At 25.5% G+C, this 18,095-nt stretch overlaps 6 protein-coding genes across 6 annotated transcripts; 2 read left to right on the top strand and 4 right to left on the bottom strand.

Moving 5' to 3' along the window:
• Window positions 1-1,012: 1,012 nt before the first annotated feature.
• Window positions 1,013-4,403, top strand: OCT59_028290 (uncharacterized protein). The gene is made up of 5 exons (XM_066147191.1): window positions 1,013-1,966; window positions 2,041-2,088; window positions 2,161-2,271; window positions 2,355-2,729; window positions 2,815-4,403. Exons 1-5 carry the CDS (start codon window positions 1,747-1,749, stop codon window positions 3,705-3,707), a joined length of 1,647 nt encoding a protein of 548 aa, XP_065993926.1. The 5' UTR covers window positions 1,013-1,746; the 3' UTR covers window positions 3,708-4,403.
• Window positions 4,404-8,058: 3,655 nt separating this feature from the next.
• OCT59_028289 (uncharacterized protein) lies at window positions 8,059-8,728 on the bottom strand (the record flags this gene model as incomplete). The annotated part of the gene is made up of 3 exons (XM_025322256.2): window positions 8,059-8,186; window positions 8,253-8,395; window positions 8,466-8,728. The coding sequence occupies 3 exons, from the start codon at window positions 8,726-8,728 to the stop codon at window positions 8,059-8,061; spliced, it is 534 nt and encodes a 177-aa protein (XP_025166691.1).
• A 124-nt stretch (window positions 8,729-8,852) lies between these two features.
• OCT59_028288 (uncharacterized protein) lies at window positions 8,853-10,783 on the bottom strand. The gene is made up of 3 exons (XM_025322257.2): window positions 9,973-10,783; window positions 9,641-9,894; window positions 8,853-9,564 (listed from the first exon to the last, which is right to left on the bottom strand). Exons 1-3 carry the CDS (start codon window positions 10,763-10,765, stop codon window positions 9,067-9,069), a joined length of 1,545 nt encoding a protein of 514 aa, XP_025166692.2. The 5' UTR covers window positions 10,766-10,783; the 3' UTR covers window positions 8,853-9,066.
• Window positions 10,784-10,971: 188 nt separating this feature from the next.
• Window positions 10,972-12,530, top strand: OCT59_028287 (uncharacterized protein; the record flags this gene model as incomplete). Its single annotated transcript, XM_066147190.1, has 7 exons — window positions 10,972-11,172; window positions 11,251-11,407; window positions 11,486-11,603; window positions 11,664-11,716; window positions 11,788-11,993; window positions 12,092-12,374; window positions 12,448-12,530. 7 exons carry the CDS (start codon window positions 10,972-10,974, stop codon window positions 12,528-12,530), a joined length of 1,101 nt encoding a protein of 366 aa, XP_065993925.1.
• OCT59_028286 (uncharacterized protein) lies at window positions 12,520-14,430 on the bottom strand (the record flags this gene model as incomplete). Its single annotated transcript, XM_025322258.2, has 4 exons — window positions 12,520-13,205; window positions 13,297-13,739; window positions 13,822-13,933; window positions 14,015-14,430. 4 exons carry the CDS (start codon window positions 14,428-14,430, stop codon window positions 12,815-12,817), a joined length of 1,362 nt encoding a protein of 453 aa, XP_025166694.1. The 3' UTR covers window positions 12,520-12,814.
• Window positions 14,431-15,290: 860 nt separating this feature from the next.
• On the bottom strand, window positions 15,291-16,763 carry OCT59_028285 (uncharacterized protein; the record flags this gene model as incomplete). The annotated part of the gene is made up of 2 exons (XM_025322259.2): window positions 15,291-16,097; window positions 16,180-16,763. The coding sequence occupies 2 exons, from the start codon at window positions 16,761-16,763 to the stop codon at window positions 15,470-15,472; spliced, it is 1,212 nt and encodes a 403-aa protein (XP_025166695.1). The 3' UTR covers window positions 15,291-15,469.
• Window positions 16,764-18,095: the final 1,332 nt, after the last annotated feature.

Genomic DNA, 18,095 nt, shown 5'->3' with positions numbered 1-18,095 from the left:
GATCAATAATGTTAATCGCTTTAATTAATTCATACCTACATGTGTTTATTTATTTGAAATACAGTCAGACCTCCATAATTACACACCCCTTGGGACCATATGCATAATTTTCAAAATAGTGCACTTAGAGAGGGTGTGCATTTATAGAGGTAAAATAATTAGAGATCATATAAGCTCAGGACCGAACCGGAGAGTGCATTTATAGAGGGTATACAAAATGGGTGTAAATTATGGAGAGTGCAATTATAGAGGTCTGGTTGTATTTATTTCATTAACATCAAGAAATATTTATTATATAAAAACATCATCTTTGTCCTCTTTAAATAATAATAAAAAAATATTTCCATCAACGCTTACATCAAAAATTAAATAATATTTTTTTTACGTGCAACAAATATAAGAATTTTGAAACTCAATGGTTGCATCGGGTTTAACTGTTTCATCTATAAATATACAAATCTCTGCGCCACGTGTGAAATTATTTTCATATGAAAAGGGAGAAAACGAATCATATAAAATATCATGAAAATTAGGGGGAAAATCATCTCAGAATACCAAATAACGTATGCTTTTTAATATATATATATATATATATCAGTCTAATACTCGAATTTTAGATTTATTGATGATAAATCATATGAACCATTATTTATCTCATTATTTGACAAATCTATAAAAAAAAGAAATATATGTTTTAGGATTAGACGGTTATCAAACTTTATTCTATTTCTGACTTAGTTAAACGTCACCTATCACCTAAGTTTATTCATAAATTTACAAACATTTCTCCGAAATTAAACTAAACAGAACATCCATAATGGAAATCCTTCTGTTTAAATATTAAATGCACTATAAGGTTCACATTGCATGAATGGAAATCCTGCGCAGCATATGTTTATTTAAATTACATAAATTTCGGAGCAAAAAAACTTTATTAAAACAAACTTTTAAATATAAGAAAACAGTTACGTAATACTTTATTTCATTTTTATATCTCTCTTTTTTTTTTTTTGATCTTTCAAATTTACACAGTTTTCAGAAATAAGATTATATTAAATTTAAACATATCTAATAAAATTCGATATCGCGGATATCGGTTCCATTTTTGTTCCATTTTCCGATTTAATATAATTTATATTTATTAACAAAATAGGTTGAATGACTTACTTTGTCAATGTCATTTCATAACCCTAAAAATAAAATCCAAACTACAAAAATAAATCTTCTAGCCTAATTTATCCTTTTTTTTACCGTTAAACAGTCATTAGGATTTGCATAGTTGTTTAAATATGTGTAATTTGTTGTTTAAATTTTTTTTACCTTTTTTTCCGCTTTCTCTCTTTTGTCTCATAAGCATTCGTTGCGGAATTGTTTTTCGACTCTTTTTTTCTTTACGTTTAATACATGAAAAAGGCCAACTTTTAAGTTTTTTTTTCTCGATTTTTCGGAAAAAAAATAAAATTTAACTCTCTTTTTTTAAGGAAAAAAAGAGTTGTTTTTAGTAAGGAATAAGAAAAATTTATTATCCCACGAAGGAACGAACAAACATATTCAAACATAACAAAAAAAATAAAAAAGAAAAAAAAAATACGAAATTTTATCAACTATTACTTTTTTACCACAAAATCTTCTTTTTAAAGAATTTTTTAAATCTAAAATAATAAATATATTTTTTTCTTCCTTACTATAAAGTTACTCTTTTTTTGTAAAAAAAAAAGCCTTTTTTATTAAACATATTCATGAAAAATGTTCCCATTTCAAGAAGAATTTGATGATTCTTCAGCAACTCGCTGTGCGAACGGTGTTTCTGCTATCAACAAATCGAATGATTCCTTGGAAGAACAAAAAAATAATAAGATTGATGATATGGAAAATAACATGACAACAAATTTACCCACTTCTACCGATGAAAAGGAAATTTCATCTAACGAAAAAATCCAGCAACAGAATGTTAAGGCCTCACATGGTAATAGAAGATTTTATTGAAAAAATATTTTATCGTCATCTTTTTTTTTTAAAAAAAATTATTTTCCTTTGTAGAATCGCAAGATGACGACGAAGCACGTGCTTTTAGATCACAATTTGATGGTAAGTAATTGATGAAATCTGCATTGAATTTAAATAAATATTTATTCTTATCTTGGATCTTATTATAAATAGAAATTAAATGTGTATCAAGAATGCTTGAATATTCCAAAAATAATGCTTATAATCGATTCCAAGGACCTGCTGGACGGGTGCCCTCTGCACCTTTACAGAAAAGGACTAATGGTACTCTATTTATTATTATTATTATTATTCTTCTTCTTCTTCTTTTTTTTGTATTAATAGATCAATTTTATCTTCAATTAAAGAAACAGTAATAAATACGTTTCATCAAAGATCGCATTCTCACTCAACGCATTCACAGCAGCCCAATAGGAATATGCTAAAACATCAACGAAGTATTTCATCTATTCAAGGATTATCATTTAACAGAAATCCATCTGCGATGAAATTTTATCCTACTCATGGTTTGCCTTCAACTCCCTCAACTCCCTCAACTCCATTTACTCCATATGGATCATATGGATCATATGGATTTGATAATACCGATGATGTGCTTTCTCCATTACGTCACCCATTGTATCACTTTGATGATTCAAGTCCTAATGATGATGCATTGATGAAATTTAGAGATATAGAGAATTGCGGCGGAAGATACGGTTTTAATAACAGCAGATTTTCCGGTAAAATTTAAAAGAAAAATGTCAGCAAATAAAAATGTTTGGCGCAGTAATATATAATTAATTGGTTTTTTTTTTAATATTTTAGACGAATGGGATGATTATTCACCAGGATATCCTTCAACACCACTTTCCAACGGTCCATTTACTCCTCATCCACTTACTCCTTCTTCTAACTTATCTCCAAGTACACCACTTTTTGCACAACCACATTCGTTGTTGGATGATGATGAACTCATTGAAAAAGCAAAGATCCTTGAAGAAGAACGCATTTTACTTCAAATTCAACAAAGAAAGTTAGATAATGCAATTGCCGCTCATAACCTTCGATATTTTAATAGCGATTCTTCATTGGATGAAACTGAAGCTAAATATAAGTCGAACATTAAAACTCCTCCACTTGTTCCCACACGAGCGAAGACAACTTCATTTCCTTTTGTTAACAAAATCACTGTTCCACCACCACGTTTCCAAAATTCTCAAGAACCTATCGGCACTCCAATTAGAAAGTCTGGATATGTTACTCCTCCATCAACTACTCCCACAGGAAGTAGCAATTTTTCTCTTTCAGCTTCTGCTCCCACGTTTTCACTTTTTTCAAATCCTCCAGCGCTATCCCTTAATCATAGTATAACAAGTCAACAACAACAACATCGAGCGATGTCATCTGATAATAATGTTAGCAATGGAAAGTTTAATAGTTATCCTTTAACCCCTTCAAATTCTCCACCGAGAACAAATAATAACGACGGATATTTTAGCTTTTGTTCTTACACAAACTCTTCTAGCGCTAACAATAACATTCGGGCTAATAATAATGAAAGCAATTATTACAAGCCTTTAACTCCCTCAAGCTACTTTCGTGCTCCGCTTTATACTACACCAGTTGATGAACGCGAAGAGGATTTTTTATTTGCCGATAAATTAAATAATAAAAATGATTATGAAAATTATTTTACAGATTATTCTTTATATTATTGATGATCTCCGTTGACTTGGAAGTTTCAATTTTTTTTCTTTTTGTCTTGAGTGCTTGGCTCACTCATAATGATAGATAAATTATAATTTATTGGATATGAAGAACATGAGAATTAGGTTGTGCAAAAAAAAAGAAAAATCAAAAAAAAATCAAAAAAAAAAATCTATTTAATGAATTATTCGTGTACTTAATACTTTAATCTGCTGTTATTTAATCTTAATTTATAATTTTTAGTATCTTATTATATATGCTTTGGTTATTATTTAATTTTTTTGAGCCTAGAATATACAAGTTTAGTAATTTATTATATACACTAGGTATGATTATGGGTTTTATTTCTTATTATTACATTTATTTATTGTTTTTTTGGGGTTGGGAATTTTTACAACAATCATTGTTTGATAACACCACAATTTTTTTTATTAATTTCGCATATTTGGGGATTCAATGTTTGTTTTTAACTGTTCGTATATAATATTGGATAGTATGACGTAACATTGATTTTTTTTTTAGTATTCTGGTAATTGCTGTTTTTTTTTGAAAATTTGTGTTTTTCTCTCTATTGATTTAGGGAACGGTCCTCTTTATCATAATCATTAAATTGTTTCTTTGAGCTACTAGTTGATATTTTTTATTAAATATAAAAAAATATCATTCTCAAAGGAAACTTGTTTTTGAGAATTTTATTATCCGTTTATAATATGCAAAATTGAACAATTAATATTCCGCTAATTATATAAAATTGTAATAATATGTCAGAATAATGATCGAGTAAATGTGAAATACTTCATAAACTAATCGGACATTTTATAATTTGTAAAATTACCAAAATAACGCAATTACATCCTATTCAAATACACAGTGAAATTCGATATACTGGAACCTTGATAAGTAAAATCTCATTACTTTTATTAATACTTAGTCCTAATTTGATATATCAGAAAAATTATTTTTCAACATCACAAATAATAATTTGCAATAAAACTTATATCAAAATATTTTGAAAATAACAAATTTTCATTAATTTTAATTAAAATTTTTTTTTATTTTCCAATTATAACTTTAATTTACTTAATCAATATTAATGCATTAAAACTATAAAATTTAAAATTTAATTATAACTAAAAAATTTGTAATAAAAAATGTATAACATTGAGTATTGACCTGAAAATTTAAATTTTTTTTAATATTATAATTTATAAATTTACTTAATCAATATTAATGCATTAAGACTATAAAATTTAAATTTAATTATAACTAAAAATTTAAAAAAAAATAAGATTTTTGATAAAATCTATAAAAATTCATTATAATGTAATACATTAAAATTAGATTAATTATTAAAAAAAAGTATTTTTATAATAAATATATATTTGCTAATCAGTTACATAATTTTTAAGATATCAGATATTAAGTACTAATTGTATATAAACTAAATATAATAATAAATAATAATTTTATTAATAAAGTTAAATAAAACCATTTTGTTTTTTATTAATTCAAATTTATTCTATTAATATTATTTATATTATAACCATTATTATTACTTATTTTTTTATAAAAAATAATAATTTTATATAGAAGTATTATAGCATACTCCTCTTTTTTGAAAATTATTATATAGTAAATTTGCTGAATATCATATTATAAATTTTATTTTAAATAAATATAATGCAAACTTTATATACTTATTATAAAATCTTTAACATATATATTTTATATATATTTACCTACTCTATAATTTTACTTATAAAATTAAAAAGAGTTTAAAATACTAACTTTAACTTTTATATATATTATAATTTTTAGTATAAATTCTAAATATTTTTTATAAAAATTATTTCATATATTTCAGTAAATATTAAAACTAAAAATATATAATTATTACTATTAAATTTCTATTATTAAACTAAATTTAATAATATAAATTTTATTAAATTTAAATAATTATTAGTTATTAATCTAAAATGTAATAAAAAACTATTAAATATTTATATAATATTCAGATATTTACTACCTGATAAAAATATTTTAATATACAGTATTTATAATAAAAACAAATATACCATATACATCTAAAATTATTAATATTTAGTTAAACTTTTTTTACTAAATTAGTATAAATAAATATTTATAAAAAAGTACTTTATTTTATATAAAAAATAATTTATAAAAAAAATATATTTACTATGAAAAATTTGATAAAAAATATATAAATTTTAAATTTATTAATATCCTTTAAACTGTAGGGACTTTAAAAATTTTTGAATTTTTAAAATATCTTAAAATCTAGTGATTATAGAAAAATGAAATTATATTTGTTAGATTCCTTTTATTAAAGTGTATTTAATGGTAATAAAATTATAACTTTAAAATTAATAAATAAAAAGTTATATTAATTTATATATTTTTAGATTTTATAAGTTATCCTGTTACATAATATTTGTAATTATATAATTATTAATAATATATTATTATTATGTATTCATATTATTAAATTTTAAAATTTTATTAGTTATAATATATATGTTACTAAAATAATTTTTTAATTTTCAGATTAATTTTAATTTTGTAATATAAATGTAATTATCTGAAATTTATTAAAATTTTACTGGATTTTAATAAATGTAAAAAAATTCTTAAATAATTTTGACCTTATAGCAATAATTTTAGTTAAATTTATATATATAATATATTAAATATATAAAGTTAATTATATTTTTTAGCAAAAAATTTTTTTTACAAAGTTTTAATTGATTACTTTTGTATACTTTAAAATTATACTAAACTAATATTGGTTTGAAATTAAAAAATTATTTCAGTAATATAATAATACCATAATTTAATTATTATGATTATTGTTATATATAATTTTAAAATTTCATTGAAAATTAAATTCTTTTAATGCTAATAATTTTTGTAAAAAGTAGTTAAAGAATATATAAAATTTTTTTAAATAATTTAACAATAATTTCAATATATTTTTTTTCTTTTTAAAATTTCAAAATTTCAAAATACTAGTAAATTTATAATATTGTGGAAATTTAGAATATGTGTTTATTTGTCGATTGGCAATATTAAGCTATAAATCATGATTGAACATTGCCATTCAAACATGCTTCTGCATGAACTTCCTGAAACTAATACTAGTTTATTTTCTGCTCTCAGTCTTTCTTAAAAAATCATTCATCAGAATATCTCATTAGGTTATTCTATAAACTATAAAATGATCAGCTGTACACTTATTTAGAACTTTCAAAGCTTTTTCATGATTTCTACTATCTTTTAAAAGATTATTTACAGTATTGTTTACTCCAAAGACTGGAATTGAATTATTTTCTTGAATTTAATAGCTTTAGAGAAGTAACTGGCAGATACATATAAAAAATCCAGAATCTGCAATAATTTAAAGGATATGTTAAAAGAATTCAAATTTAACTTATTATTATTTACTTAATGGATATATTATTTAAATTCAGTTGTAATAGTATTTGCCAGAAATTTGTCATTTCTTTTAAACAAGTTTAAATAACTTTAATTTTAGTAATAGTTTTGTATTTTTTTTTTAGTTAAAAAAATATAATCAATAAATGGAATGGGTACCATACTATTTAAATTTGCCATACGGAGATGTCTTCCTTTTAGATCAGCCAGAAAAACTGCAATATTAAACGATCTAGAGTAATTGGATTATTTGCTAGTAGAGTGTGCACAGGTCCGTTGTGGTCTTGTGGACCAATCTTTTGTGTCTATCTATTCCAAGGTAAACATCGGTACCACTTCTTTTGAACAGTTAATCAAATTGGCAAAAAATTAATCATGTAAACAAGACCATTTGAAAGTATAGAAGACGCAAGAGTAAAATGTAAAACTAGATTATCAATGAATATATTGAAGTATTTTACCTTCCAAAAATGCCATGCAATTTATACTATTTCTCGCATTTTGCCTCGATTTATGTGATTATAATTAACATACAAAAAAAAAATAGAAATTACTATTTAATTGTTTATAATAAGTTTACCGATATTTATTTGTATCATGATGTCGAAGAGATTGTTATTTTTTCCTAAAAAAAATGACCATCCATAACTACGCTATCATTTTTACATACAGCAAAAGAATTGTTTATACATGTTTATACTTTATACATATACAGATATACTGTATCTATTATACAATAAAAAAAAATTATAAATGTCTAGCAAAATTAGTAATATATCTAAGTGTTAAAAGTAGAAAAATTAAAATATGTACGATATTTACACTATAAATGAAGGTTCTAGCAACAAAAAGCAAAAAAAAAAAATTTAATGGTTAGAACGAAAATCGATCCGTTTTAACACACTATCTTTAAATGTCATAATATTCAGAATTTGATCGAGGAAGAAAATGTATCATTTTATCGTAATTATTATTCATAAATGGTTTATTAAAAGGAATTGGATTTGGAGCTCTTAATATGGGAGAAGTCGTTATCACTATTTATAGTTAAATAAATTAGTTAAAGTTTAATAAGAGACAAATTATAATTAGCCGGTTATTACCTCTTCGTTCATCATCAATATAATCTATCCCAATGGGAAAAACATAAGATAAATATCGTGAATTGGAAATAATCTCTTTTAATTCTGCAACAGCATCTTCAAATGCTGTATCTTCACTTTGATTATCTATACTTTTTCGTAAACTAAATTACAAGAATACAAGAAAATTAAATTACTCGAAAAATATAGAACCAATAAATTAAGATGATTTACCTATTGCAATCATTGAGAATTAGTCCTTTATGACCATCCTCTTCGTGTGCCACTTTGTCTCTAAACTCGTTTTCTAAACTTATAAGCCTCGAGGATGTATTACTTTGTATCGTGCCCGTATTAACTGGCAATAATGGCAAAATTTTCAAGTATCCCATATTTGTACATTGCAAAGAGCAATTTTTATCTCGTAAAACACCATTTGTATCTTTTACCGGAGAACTTTCTAATTGATGATGTATGATGGTAGTATTACTGTACATTATTTGTTTTTATTATAAATATGTTATTAATGGTTTGAGTAATAATACATTAAAATATTTACGAGGTTCCGCACAAATTTGATACACAAGTTAATTATTTAGAATAACACTTGGCGTTAAGTATTTATAATAATGTTTTTTTTTTATTAACTACTAGTGATGTGAAAATCAATATGGTAAACTATAATCAATGATGTTAGAATTGATTAATAATGTTATCATATATATCATATACTAGTTTAATTTGTCAATTTTGACATAGCATATGTGATATTTGATAAGAATGATGCAATAACACGAGATATATTTTTTGGTAAAAAATGAAAAAATGTGTAAAACTATTCATCAAAATTTAATAAGGTATTACGTCTAGGTGATCTATTGGGTGATCTATTAATTGCAGAATTATGTGTAATATTATCAATTCCCAAACTTCTCGAATATCTGGTCTGCCTTTTTATATTATTACCATTATTCCCTTCTTTATCTTTCTTTGTTATCTCAATGTCAATAATGTCATTATTCTCACTAATGGGAGATTCAACAATTTGAGTCATTGAAGGTGTATTAGAACCCAAAGAACCTTCCATATTTTGATGATAAGAAGAAGTGTGAGATCTGGAATAGATTCGTCCCCTATCATTAACATTATCGATAAAAGAATTTCTTTGCGTAGGAAGGGAATTTTCATATTCTTGATCGTTCAAAGTCAAGTCATCCTCAGGAGGTAATTGTTCTAATTCTTCATAATCTCTTATTTTCTTTCGATATTTCCGTTTAATCAATTTTAATTGATCAATATAATATGTATCTATATAGTAATCTTTCAAAAGTATCTAAAAAACATGGTTAGTAAAATTCACACTTTGACTTTACAGAAGAGTTATGACAAATACATTTATTTTAACTTACTTCTACTATTTGAAGCCTTTCCTCAATCGAAGAATTTGGAGGCATTTGTTTAACTTTTTCGCCAAATGGAATACCAGCACTCGAAACATAACGATTTGCAAGCTGTCTTTGAAAACTTCTCCTACAAGGCCAACAAACAAATATAACTTTTTGAGTTATACCCCAAGGAGATAACTTTGGGTTACCGAACAGATAAAAGAAAATTCCTGCACAAGCTGTATAAAAACCACCAAGATTCGCAATATTTCCCATCACTTTAGGAAAAATTTTTTTTTTTAAAATTTAATAATCTCACGAAAAAACATTTCAACTTCAATTTTGATACTACTTACTAGTTAACTGAAATTTTTCTATTTCATATCTAGTTGAATTTGATCTACCTTTAAGACCAACAACGATTCTATCTTTTTGTGGTAAATCGGGAAAATCAGTTTTATGCCACTCAATATTTAAAGTTTGTACATTTCTTTGAAATAAACCGACTAGACCCCAAAATTGATTATAATAAGATGATCTCACAATGATGGAATATTCTAATAATAACCACTGACCACCTGTTAAATATATTGTTGGAACATTTAGTGAGTTGACTTTAATAGAATCATTATTACGATCTTTCATAAATAAATCATTTTGTAAACTAAATTCATCAATATCAATTGTAAGAAGAGTGGTCATCAAATATGAAGAATCAGGTGTAACTTGGTTAAAAGAAGTATCAACACCATCGATAGTAAACCATAATGTATTATAAGAACTTCCAATTTGTTTATATATTTGGCATTGTCTCGACTCTTGTTCTAAATTATAACAAGAACAAGTTGAAATAGAATTTGGAGTTTGGCATTTACATTGTATCGGATTTAATATTTGAGTACTTTCAATATCTCCATATGGAACTTGTTTTCTTTTTAAACAAAATTTCATAGATGGAACACTATAATATAATTTTTGTTGAAATGTTAACACTTCGGGAGTATCAACTCTTATTAAAAATTCTCCAATTAGATTTACTGCATATATTACTAATATTGTTGCCAATATAAAACTAATTATAACTCTTATCGTTTTAAACCAAAATGGTTCTGTAGTTTTAGTATTAAATATTGAATCAAATACGAACATTATGAATGATTTCGATTTGAAAGGTGAGTGAATTGAAACGTTGAAATTTATTATGTTATGTAGTATGCAGGTTATGACCATAATACATATTTTAACAATGAGATGATTTGCAAAGGACTTTCCATTGTATAATGAATTTCTTATTATATAAATTGAGAACTTTCCACTTTAAAGGCCTTTTCTTTAGTTAAAAAAATTTTTACACGATGAAAAAGAAAATTAAGATTAATAATAATAATGAAATCGTTGAAATTATAAAATGGATAAATTCGTATAATTTATTAGAAAAGATATTTTTAATAACACTTTGTATATACATAATATTTTTATTATTCGGGGGAGTTACGATTTTAAGCGTACCAATTATTTTTCTTATTCCATTCGTCGTTTTATCTGGTTGTCTCACTGTAAGCAATTTATGATATATGTATATATACGATATTAATATTATTGATCCATAATTAATTATAAATATCGAATCAAAGTTTAGTGCGAGAACATTAATACGTGCTATTCTATTTTGTATCGTAACGGTGATACCAATATTATGTACTATTTTAAACATGGTATTTGATCATAATTTAAGCGAATATTGTGAAGAATTTAAAACTTTATATAATGATTGCATCAACGATTATCAAAGTAAATTCTCATTAATATCTCTCTTTTTTTTTATATAAAAAAAATAAAAAATTAATGTAATTTTTTTAAATTGATTAGATAATATTGGAATAAAGAATAATTATGATGTAAATGAGAATGAACTTATCGGACTTATCATTCTATGTATTTTTCAAGTTACATTCATGATTATTGTAGCTTTATTATGGCAAAAGAGGTAAGTTACCGTACTTTTAAAAATCATATAATCTCGCCGATCTAATGTGACATTAAATAGATATTGGAAATTTTTACCTAAATTCGCCCTAACAACACGTGAAGAAATAAAACGTATGATCATGATTTTACGCGTTTCAGTCTCATATCTCATATCTCATCTAATAATCCTCTTTTTATTTTAGGAATGTTTACACATTATATTTATGTAATATCATTAATTCATTCAAATGTAATAATAATCGGATATTGGATATCAATAAATTGGTTCTATAGAACAAGAAATACTTACATGAATTATCGAAATACATTGTTTACCAATCAATTTTTTGACATTATACCTTATTCTCTTATTCTCTTTATCGTAAAGATAATTATAATTAAAAAAGGTGTAAGTAAATAATGAACCTATGTTTTTCTTTAATAATATCAATAATCTTAAAATACTCACATAATATATTTAAAAAAACAAATATTCTTTTTTAACAGGTTCAAAAAGAATCTAGATTAAAGATTTCTGTTTACTACATTCTTAATATTGCTCTATGTGTAATAATATTTTTAAATACGGTTCCGACATGTTTAATCCCTTCAAATTATATCGGAACTGATTCTATTATAAAAAAGTGTGATTTCACAAATCAAATTCGTTGGTCACCTCTTTATCAATTATCCTTTATCATGGGAATGGTATCTATACTCATCCTATTGCTTTCAATTTTTAATGTTTACCTATGTCAAAGGAATTTTGGAAAGAAACTTAAAGTTTATTGCAAGTATTTTTGAGTCTTTAACTATTCTTTATATTACCATATTTCTTAATTTAATTTTTCTTTTTTTTATAGTGGATTATGAAGTCGAGCCAATTGAATTTGAATATAAAGATGATCCATTACTCGATCAAGATACTGATGATGAAAATGTATAAACAATAATTTATTTTTATTTATTACACTTTCAATAATTATCCTAATTAATAAAAATAAAAAAGTTTTTCGTAAAAAAAAATAAAAACCAAAAATTCTAAAGTTCCTAAAAATGACCAAATAAAATAAAATAAAATAAAAAATAGAAATAGAAATAGAAATAAAAAAACACATAAAATAAAATAAACTAACTTAAATTCATTATACATACCTGCAAAGGCTTGAAACATTCTTTGCTCTCTTTTTCTTGAGAAAACATCTTTATTTAATCTCTTTTAAAAACTTGTTATGGATGGGGAGAGTACATCATAGCAGTTACAGCAGCACCAATAATACCACCGTTTTTAACTGAAACTATTTTTACTTTTTTATCCTCTCCAGATTCTTGTATTTCTTTAAGAAGTTTGCTCATTGAAGAAGAATATTTATAATAACTATTATAAATTGATCCATCAATTGCTATTCTAACCTCTCTTTCTATGTTTTTATATGTTCCACATTGTAGTTTAATTAATGATGCGACAGCCGCCACTGCCAAATGTGCTGATCTACGTGAAAATTTTCTCACAAGTTCTTGAACTGTACGCATGTCTCCGACCGTTGGTGTATTATCTTCGGAAAATTTAAAATTTTGGGTTAGTGATTTTAAAATATTTGCTGAATTATAAGTACGGTCACTGAATAAAAAGAGAGAAAAAAAATGTTAATAAATTGTATTTAATATATTTAATGTGCAAACAATTTGTTTTTTTTTCGTTTTTGTTATACCTTTCAATTTCTGACATGTGGACAGTAGAAAAACTATAAGGAATTTCCATTTTTCCAGGTAATTTCCCGTCAAATAAATTACAATTTTTAACGTAATCGACAATGGCCAATCTAACTAATTCACCTATGTAACGCCCGCTGACCATTTTTTCAAAAGGTTGAAATCCCGGTATAGAACTTTGTGAATCAAGTATTTTATCATATTTTGTTTTTTTTGGTAAAAAATCTGCTCCCATTAAGCTTATCTCATTATTAACTATCATATACTGAGGAGAATCTGGAGGAAAATTTTGTTTCTTAATTTCACTTGTTTCGCAGATACACGCTGCATTTGTTCCTGTTCCTATGATCATAGATGCAATCGTATTTTGATCTCTGTAAGCATATGCTACAAGTGATCCAACTGTATCATTAACTATAGCCACAATGTGTATATTTATTTTCTATGAGCAATAAGAAAAGAATTAATATCTCTTTTTTTTTAAAAAAAAAAGTAATTAAAAGAATAACTATCTGTGAATCTACCTTACGAACGAAAGCATCATTTAAAAGTTCAACAACATCATTATTCACCAAGCCGGGAATATCAAATCCCTTACCCATCTTCATTGCCACACCTTTATTGATATCAGTTTGTCTTTATAATATTAGCGGTGAAAAATAAATTATACATAATTTGCGGATTCAAATTGCGAAAGAAACCATTTTTGACACTCACTTGATTGGAAAACTAAAAGACACCCCCATATACATCTCTTTTTCAAGAGATTTAATCTTAATCAATAAATCTTTAGCACAATCGGCGACCCAATCGAACAAAGTTTCAACAGGAACGGTTTTTAATTCCTCAGGAATGACGAACTGTTTTTGTTCAATATCAGTTTTACCATCACCAACTAATGTAACAGCTGCCACGCGCAAATTAGTCCCACCTAAGTCCAATGAAAGATATGTACCAGTTTCCATACCAGTTGGCAATCGACAAACATAGGAAGGTATCATCGTTGATTCATCTTCATCAAAACCATGACGATATGCGTCTGTAAAACCAGGAATTATTTTTTCTTCTATATACTCTTTAGTGATAAAAGTCTGCTCTTCAAGTTCCTCTAAACTTGGCGTTGGCTCGTCCATAATAACTTATTTTATCAAACTAAAATTTAATGTGAACTTATAAAAGCAGATTAAAAAAAATTATTCAAGGAAATTTTTTTGTTTTCTAAAAAAAAAAATCAATCATTTATGAGAGAGAGCAGTAAATACTAAAATTGGAGTTTTAAGGTGAGGGGGTGTGAATTAATAAACAAATCACATACCTAACAACGGTTTTTTCCCCTAAATGTCCCGAAAGATCATCACATGAAACATTAATATTTGTAAGTTATGTTGTCGTAACCTAATAATTAAACCTGTTTTTTACCATTATTTAAATTGTTTTAATCATAACAATAAATATTATGATAAAATTATGAAGCAATTCCATAATATAAAAAGTAATTTAAATTTCGGTATATGTTGCCAAATTTGTATCAACACTGACAATTAAACAACGGAGATAATCAGGGTAACTTTTTTTTTTTGAAAAAAAGGTAAACAAGATCATTTGTACAATATGCGAGTAGTGGAAAGATGGCGTTATTGCAAGACGCCATTCATTCAACACAAGAGTACCCGATTTCCCCTTTTTAAATTCGTACGTCATTTTATTTGAACTATTAGTACAAGCCATCTATCAAAGAACAATCTAAACTAGAAAAAACCTTTGTTATGTGATATTTCTGCGTCGGACAGACCTTTTTAAATCCAAAACTTGAATTTATAAAATTTTTAAAATTTTGATAATTTTTTTAGATTTATTTTTCTGAACACAACAGCTATATGATCGGCCCCAATAGCCTAATGGATATGGCGTCGCCCTCCTAAGGCGGAGGTTCTAGGTTCGAGTCCTAGTTGGGGCGAAAACTTTGCAATATAATAACATTATCCAATTTTTTTTCGTATCACTTTTATTTCTTTTATAGAGAGAGAGAATAGTAAACAATAAAGAAAGAAAAAAAATAAATAAAAAATAACAAATGATATAAATATAAGAGACTAATTAAGGCTAACTTGGAATTAACCTTTTATACTAAAATAATCGTATGATATTGTCGATCTAGAATGTATTTGGAACTCAGATATGAACCTTCTCCTTACGAATTATACTAATGATCAATGGAATATCAATTTTCCAAACTATTTCACCACCTCTCGTACCTCTTTCCAATCCAAACTTTTTCTTTTTACCTTCACCAACGGGAGTCATTGCGACTTCTTTAACTTGTTCCAAAATATTCTCCAACAATCTAATATCAAATTTTCTATCATCATTTTTGACTTTTGGCAATTGATCGATTAATAAAAGTACGGACATATCAGCTAAAGATTTTGAAAATAACGAGCTAGGTAATTTATATGAATTGAATTTTGGAATGGTCTTGATTTTACGTTTTCGAGAATTTTCCATCGTATCATCACTATCATAATCTACTTCACATACATTTAATTCTGAAGAATGAAGATGATCAATGATATTACCCTCATATAACAAGGAATTTCTTGCAGAAGTTATTTGTTGAATTTTTTGATAAGTTTCTGCATTGTAATCGTTATCTTCGTCGTCATCATTAAAATTAAATAAATTCAATACGTCTAAATGTGCAATATAAATTGCACCGCCTGGTTTCAAATGCGAATAAATGAATTTGCAAAAGGAAATGATATCATTTGATGGATCGATTTTTGGAGTAGTTATATCAACGCTTTATTTTATTTTATGCAAGAAGAGTGTATAAGTAAAAGAGGGGGGAAAGAAAACCGAAGTTCTTAAAAACTCTTACTTACAGATAATTAATCATATGTATACAATTAATAAGATCTAATGGAATGAGTGGTAAGGGTGCCTCCACTCTTAATTTGTTTGTTCCGTCGTTTGCGTTATCATCCATATCAAAATAATCCTGTACCGTTCCATTATAAACGATACCTTGACTTAAATGAGCATACTCACATAATTTTTGTTGATAAGTTTGTAATAAATTTGAATTTGGTTCAATTATATGAATTATATTTTGCCTATTCATTTGAACATTTTTCTCGAGTTCTTTAGCAAAGCACCAATCAATGATTTCACCTGAAGCTGCTCCAATATCTAATAAATGAAATTCTGATGAATCAGAAGTGTTAGATAATACAGTTTGAATTGTCTTGTGGAGAGATGGAAGAATAAGTTCACATGAATCGGTTCCTAGTATGTCGGATGGACAATGAATATTTGTGACATGTTGTTTTCGTAACATCATTCGGTGAATAAAAATGTGTTCATAAATTTGAGAATTTGTCAAATTTTTAAATTCTTTTAAAACTTTTCGTTCAGCTTCCTGTTCTTCTGGTGAGAAAACTGCAATCGATTCACTTAATACATTCATCTTTATTAAAAAAAAAAAAAGAAGAGAGATGTAAAAATAAAAAAAAACCACAAATGTATTACATTTATCATTGTTTTTAATTTATTCTCACGGGTCAACGAATAAAAAATGAATAAAAAACGAATAAATAACACGAATCTATAGATGGTATCTTATACGTCATAATGAAGTATATGGTTAGTGAGCATCTGAAAACAATAATTATTAAATAATTAAATCAAATCACACGACATAATAACGTGGTTATGATCCCATTTGACTGCAAGCACATGAACAAATTTATCTATGAATTACGAACTTTTTTCCCTTTGTTTCAACATTTTGGTAAGTAGTTTCGGAATTTTCGCCTAAAATTAGAACATTAAGGAAATCGGTATCATAGACATGAGATTGTTTATTTACAAATATCGTAAATCATCAAAATAGTTACATTAACATTTATCGGTAAAAATAGGATAAACAAAGTTAGAATTAGAACTCCGATTTGACCAATATTTATTTTTAACATTGTATACAACTTGCTTTATGCTTTTGTTATGTACTGTCATTAGTACTTCGACGATAAAGAATAATTTTAATCGACACCCTCGTATTTTTATAAATTCGAGTATTACGTCAATTATTTTTCTTAACAATGCATAATAATTTCAGGACAATATAGATTACATAAACAGTTAATTGCAATTCACATATGAAAATTAAAAGAATTTAAGTAGTTTTCACTATAAATTACTTAGATCCAAAATCCAAATCGCCCTAAATTTATTTTATTATGTATAAATAACAAATTTCAATAAAAATATAGCAAAAATAGATTTACAACTACAGTCCCCGGCGAAAAGAATGGCGGTGCGAATATCATTTGTTATTTGGATATGAGATCAGAATTTTCCTATTTAAATTAAAACTTGTAATGCCCAATGGATTTTTAAAATACTATTTTAAAAAGCAATAAAAAAAAATGAAATTTTATTATTGTTTTTACGCCTATTTTACCTTCTAAAAAACCAATGTTATAAATTTAATAAAAATCGGAGCATAATAATTTGCTATGAATTTTTTTTAAAATGCTCAAAATCCTATATAATAATAAATTCCAATTTTTTTTTAAAAAAAACCACTTACTTTTAACTGCCAAATATTATAATTGCATTTTGTTATATCACATTATCACAGAGAAATACTACTAATAATTTTTTGAATTTGGTATGAAAGTTTGAAATAAAAAGTTTAAACTTCATTTTCTCATCAACCAAAGCTTGTATTAAAACAAAATTACAACTATTAGATTTCTTGCAATTACGAGATTTAAATAATGGTCTTTTATTATAT

This window comes from Rhizophagus irregularis, chromosome 8, assembly GCF_026210795.1.
Source record: "Rhizophagus irregularis chromosome 8, complete sequence".
Classification (NCBI taxonomy): domain Eukaryota; kingdom Fungi; phylum Glomeromycota; class Glomeromycetes; order Glomerales; family Glomeraceae; genus Rhizophagus; species Rhizophagus irregularis.
Note: the sequence above shows the minus strand (reverse complement) of the source record. Positions and strands in the feature narration are given on the sequence as shown.

Coding starts and splice junctions, on each gene's coding strand:
- OCT59_028290 (XM_066147191.1), top strand. CDS start 1,747: ATGTTCCCATTTCAAGAAGAATTTGATGATTCTTCAGCAACTCGCTGT. Junction 2,089..2,160: donor TTTTAGATCACAATTTGATG/GTAAGTAATTGA, acceptor TATTATAAATAG/AAATTAAATGTGTATCAAGA. Junction 2,272..2,354: donor TTTACAGAAAAGGACTAATG/GTACTCTATTTA, acceptor CTTCAATTAAAG/AAACAGTAATAAATACGTTT.
- OCT59_028288 (XM_025322257.2), bottom strand. CDS start 10,765: ATGTTCGTATTTGATTCAATATTTAATACTAAAACTACAGAACCATTT. Junction 9,895..9,972: donor AGAAAAATTTCAGTTAACTA/GTAAGTAGTATC, acceptor TTTTTCCTAAAG/TGATGGGAAATATTGCGAAT. Junction 9,565..9,640: donor AAAGGCTTCAAATAGTAGAA/GTAAGTTAAAAT, acceptor CATGTTTTTTAG/ATACTTTTGAAAGATTACTA.